At 58.7% G+C, this 1,000-nt stretch overlaps 1 protein-coding gene across 1 annotated transcript in view; it reads left to right on the forward strand.

Annotated features, from left to right (window-relative positions):
- LOC104158999 (plexin-A2-like) overlaps nt 1-1,000 on the forward strand; it is a 151,310-nt gene that overhangs the window by 149,352 nt on the left and 958 nt on the right. Inside the window, 2 exon segments of the mRNA XM_009696789.1 lie at nt 1-143; nt 459-609. Coding sequence (XP_009695091.1) covers nt 1-143; nt 459-609 — 294 coding nt within the window.

A 1,000-nucleotide genomic window follows, 5' to 3' on the forward strand; every position in this document is an offset into this window, starting at 1 on the left:
ATCACGGACGCCTGCCTCTCTGTTGTGGCTCAGACCTTCATGGATTCCTGCTCCACCTCGGAGCACCGCCTGGGCAAGGATTCCCCCTCCAACAAGCTGCTGTACGCCAAGGACATCCCCAGCTACAAGAGCTGGGTGGAGAGGTGAGCGGCAGCGTGCGGGTGGCAGCAGTGTGGGCACAGGGCTGGCCTGGGTGCTCTGGTCCTGCCCGACCTTCTGCACCCGGCAGCTTTGCTCTCGGTGGCCAATGGTGCAGCAGGGTGGTGGCACAGCTCAGCCCTGCCGAGCATCGCTGCTCGTTTTCAGCTTGTTACAGACCAGGATCCTGTTGCGAGATGTAAGCATAAAGCGAAATGATGTCCTTTTCACTGCAGAGCTTAGCCTAAATCCCAAGGAGAAGAGGGATGTTTTGAGACTTCGCGTTTCTCACGGCCTCCCTTGGCCTTTCCTTCCCGCAGGTATTACGCCGACATTGCCAAGCTCCCCGCCATCAGCGACCAGGACATGAACGCCTACCTCGCCGAGCAGTCGCGCCTGCACTCCATCGAGTTCAACATGCTGAGCGCGCTCAATGAGATCTACTCCTACGTCAGCAAGTACAGCGAAGAGGTGGGTGTCCCCTGGGGTGGGCGCAGAGGCGATGCCACCCCACGGCACGTGCGGCGTGGGAGAGGGGCCGTGCTGTGTGTGGCAGTGGGCCGTGCAGCGATCGATCCCCCTTGCTGCCACCCAGAGCTCCTTCCTCCTCCCTTATCCTTGGTGCAGCACAACCGTAGCTTGCACCGCTGCTGCCCTACTCTGTTCTGTTCATCCACAAAGAGGTTCAGGTCCTGGCCATGCCTGTAGCATAATTCCCAGGAGGACTGAAAGCTAAAATACTGGTGAGGAACTGGATTCCTCAGCCTTGGCATACACCCAGTGCAGCCCACTCCTAAACGCAGTGGAAAATCATCATGACCCAGTGAAGCTCCCCAGAAACATCCCTGTCTTTTGGGAAGAG

This window comes from Cariama cristata, unplaced genomic scaffold (genome assembly GCF_000690535.1).
Source record: "Cariama cristata isolate BGI_N322 unplaced genomic scaffold, ASM69053v1 scaffold2243, whole genome shotgun sequence".
Lineage (NCBI taxonomy): Eukaryota > Metazoa > Chordata > Aves > Cariamiformes > Cariamidae > Cariama > Cariama cristata.